The sequence below is a fragment of the Gobius niger genome (genome assembly GCF_951799975.1).
Source record: "Gobius niger genome assembly, chromosome: 12".
Taxonomy (NCBI): Eukaryota; Metazoa; Chordata; class Actinopteri; order Gobiiformes; family Gobiidae; genus Gobius; species Gobius niger.
This window is the reverse complement of record NC_136863.1, coordinates 19698585-19702446: the sequence shown is the minus strand read 5'-3', so window position 1 is coordinate 19702446 and position 3862 is coordinate 19698585. Positions and strand designations below refer to the sequence as shown.

Below are 3862 nucleotides of genomic sequence, written 5' to 3'. Positions count from 1 at the left end.
TTTTACAAATGACAATCAGGAAATGAAACCAACAGTTTTCTTTGGATAAAATGGAGATAAGAGCAAAGCATACCCATGCAAATGATATAACTTGAGTAAGTGTAGCTTTCTCTTTAAAGTTGGCTCCTGTTGGAAGAAGGCTGAAAAGCACCTTCAGTTTTTTTCTGTACGCACTCAGCAGCTCCTTCCTGCCTGGTTGTATTTAATGTGTTGTATTTAAATGCTGTTCTCAACACTGCCATCATAGTAAAGCAACACTGTTTGCTATTGTAAACCTTTTTGGCAGTGTTTTACACTTCTAATCTATGTGCACCATGATAGCATTTTGGAAAAGGGACATTGTTTGTGATTTCAGTTAAGCTGTTTTATGCAATCCAACAGTTCTAATATATGTAAAACATATATGCACACCTTTAGTGAAATGTCCTTGAATTGATGTGAATAGAAGCACAAGTTGCACTTAATTGTCGATTTATAATGAGTACTGTTGCCTTGAATTTGTTATACTGTTATAGAATTGTTTGCCAAATTTTGCATTCACATTTTTATTAAAATATTTCTCACATATGCTGTGTTATAGTCCTTCCATAAGAAACATAATTATGACAATACCCCCCCTTTATTTTATTTAAAGGGGGGGTATTGTGCAAAATCGACTTTTTCAATCTTTGCATCATGTTATGTCATTCCCTCATTAAAAACATGCCTTTTTGAGTAATCTGTAAAAACTCTGATGGCGGCCATTTTAGGGATAGGTTTGCCTGAGTCCTCCTAGGAACGCCCCCACCTCCTGGAGACGCCTCCGAGCTTTCGTCACCAGCCGAGTAACCAACCACTGCTCCTCAGCAGAGCCCCCTGCCCACTGATGCCACAGACGTGTGGAGGGGGCGTGTCGGAAAGGGTCAGAGGTTCTTAAAGAGACAGAGGCCTATTTCAAGACATTCGCTACAGCCATTTTGAGAGAGCAATTTTATACAAGGCAGTTATTCTAATTTACTGCATTTACAGACCAACAGAAGGTTTCGTCATCATTGTAGTGTGTTATAGACTGGTGCTATGTGATTGAAAAAAGCATAATACCCCCTCTTTAAGTCCATGTCAGACTAGGAGATGAATGCTATTCCAAACCCTTTCTTTTTTACGTTCTCTACATACATACCGATAGTTCTTTGTGTCTATGAATAAATACTCTGAGAATTCTAATGTTATAGTAAATAATTAATCTAGTATGTCTGCTGTGGTATTGATGCCTTAACCTCTTAACCAAGTGCATTTTCTCCTGTTCAGCTTTACCCAAATCTAAAGGTTTACAGCCTATATGCCAGTAAGGCCTACAAAACTATCTAAACAGATCTTTTTCCGTGCGCTGTTGCCGCTTTTTTTTTTTTTTTTTGCATGTTTGTCACATTTCTGTCATTTCTATTGCTTTTTTGATGCTCTTTAGAGGCGGTTTTGTTACATTTTCATCACACATTTTTGTCATTGTTTTGTCACTTTTTCATCACTCTTGTTGCTTTTTTGTGGCTCTTTCAATAAGCTTTTAGATTTGGGTAACGTCAAACTGGAGAAAATGTGCTCGGTTCAGGCGGAAGTTAAGAAGTTAAATCTTTCAAGTAATTTGACACTACATTTTGGGCCTTACATCAGTTTTCTTTATGTGAGGAAAAAGGAATCTTACAAAGAAAGCTCATGATAAGGCATCGATATTGTGCTATTTTGGACATTCATTAATTTGCTTCATATTCGGTGGTGGCGAGATACAACTGTAGCCGCACCCTGGGGTAGACTGAAGGAAGCAAGGCTGCCAATCTGCACCATTGGTTCCTTTGACTACTACAAACCAACCACTCATACACCAGACACAAGGGTGAGGAGGGTGACACGTCTTTCCCACGACATGACAGCATCTTGTACCATTACTGTTGTTTATTTCACTCATTGTATGATGGCCAGTTAATGTTAATAAATGATTTGCTGTCCATGCGGTCTATGTACAGAACACCGTCTAAGTGATCCATTTCATGTTGAATAATACGAGCTGCCCAGCCGCTGGTCTGCCAAGATACCTCTTCTCCTTTCTCATTGAGACCTGTGGAATGACAAAATTCATCATTATCTACAGCTTTGCAATGACACACAACCACAGGGAAATATCACGATACATAAAACGTAGAGCCTGCATGTTACCTTAGCTGTAACATTTTAGAATTACCAAAAGTTTGACAAAGATAAACTGTAACCTAAGAATTGTTGCTTGTCCTCCACATCCATACAAACTATAGGCTCCGTATAAGGTTAAATGTCACATGAGTGCAATCTATTGTGCTCATACCTGACACTTCTATTGAGATGTAGCGTGGCACAGCAGCTGAAAACCCCGAGAGGCTTTCACATGCCTCCTGAAAAACCGCCGTCCTCCCGTCCAGCACCCTCATCTGTGGGTTAACAAACACCCTGAGGGGCACCATGATCAGACCACGGGCCTCTCTTAATGCAAGCGGAGTTTCTTCCAGCATCTTCTGCGGGTACTCCAGTGCCAGTATACGAAGGGGCACCCCAATTTGTGGTGCACTCAGTCCCACACACTCCAGTCTCCGCATCACTTTCACCATAGTGTCAATGACCTTTTGGATCTCAGGGCCCTTCACAGCAGCGGGGTCCACAGCTGATGCGTGGCTGCGCAACACTGGATCCCCCACTTGGCACACGTGGCTGTAGGGAGGGCAGGGAGGGGGCCGGATCTTTCGTTTCACGTACTGCAGGTAGGAGCGCACCTTGACATTGCTACAGTATGAGCGGCATCCCACAAAGTTGAATGACTTTAAAGCTCCACTTGAGTTGTAGTGAGGTCCGAGGCACACTCTGGACAGCTGCAGTAGAGTTTTGCAGGATTTATTCATGGTGGTTCTTCAGAGAGGATGTTATGAGAGAGGGATGCTGACCTGAAAACAGCACATAGAAGATATTACCATCAATTTAAGTTTTATTCATCAGTTACTTGCATGAATGTTAGTTAAAATGAAAGTACATGTCACTATATCCTATCCAAAACTACCGAGAAAAAACATGATTTTGCTGTTTGCCTCCAGTTAATCCCTACAAAGCATTTGATTATTGATATAATTGTTCACAGTACACAGCACGACTACAGTTTCAGCCCCTGTAGTCTGGTCTAGTCTAAAGGGAAAATCCTCAAGCTATGACCTTCCTGTGATGGGAGTTTTTGCGTACAGTTCAGCAGCCCCTTGTTGAATATCCCTTGTTTGCTGATCTACGGTACATATTAAACTAAACTAAGTATTTGATACCTTATTAAACACCGCCAGCGGAATGATCTGGTTTCACAAATCTAACGTTACTCGTGCCCTCAACCAACATGGCAGCTACAGAGCTAAGTCAATGCAACTAACTCACACACTGAAAGACCACTCTCAGGGAACGGGAACGATTAACTCAATTAACTGATTTTAAATCGCAATATCAAGTTTCTCTCTCATTCACAGTTGCCTCTGCTTGATTGTTTATGTAGAACCATTAAAGTAGAATACACTGACCAGGGTTTTGACCATCACACGAACCTTTTCCGGGTTAAGCAACAATCCTTTCAAAATAAAAGCACCCTGTCTCCAATCGCTATATTGTTATGAGGCTCATCTGCTGTAATAAGTCTTATTTTGAAACCTCACCGCAAACTTTGCTTTAGAAATGATACAAACGGTTGACTTGCTGCTCTCTTCAATGAAACTGATGAACATTTCATGAATTCGCAGTTATATTCGTAACAGTAACCTTTTTGTGCTGTTAGAAAGAACGCCAGCAACACCGATTTTTATGTGGACTAGTATGGTTTGGCGTGGCCCCA

General features: G+C 41.0%; 1 protein-coding gene across 2 annotated transcripts; it reads right to left on the bottom strand.

Annotated features, from left to right (window-relative positions):
* Positions 1–1787: 1787 nt before the first annotated feature.
* Positions 1788–3592, bottom strand: pdf (peptide deformylase, mitochondrial). 2 transcript variants are annotated; one of them, XM_079567854.1, is made up of 3 exons: positions 3555–3592; positions 2333–2942; positions 1788–2089 (listed from the first exon to the last, which is right to left on the bottom strand). In XM_079567854.1, exons 2-3 carry the CDS (start codon positions 2898–2900, stop codon positions 1932–1934), a joined length of 726 nt encoding a protein of 241 aa, XP_079423980.1. In that variant the 5' UTR covers positions 2901–2942; positions 3555–3592; the 3' UTR covers positions 1788–1931. The 2 variants fall into 2 exon arrangements, with proteins under 2 accessions (XP_079423980.1, XP_079423981.1); XM_079567855.1 differs by lacking the exon at positions 3555–3592 and adding an exon at positions 3309–3499.
* Positions 3593–3862: the final 270 nt, after the last annotated feature.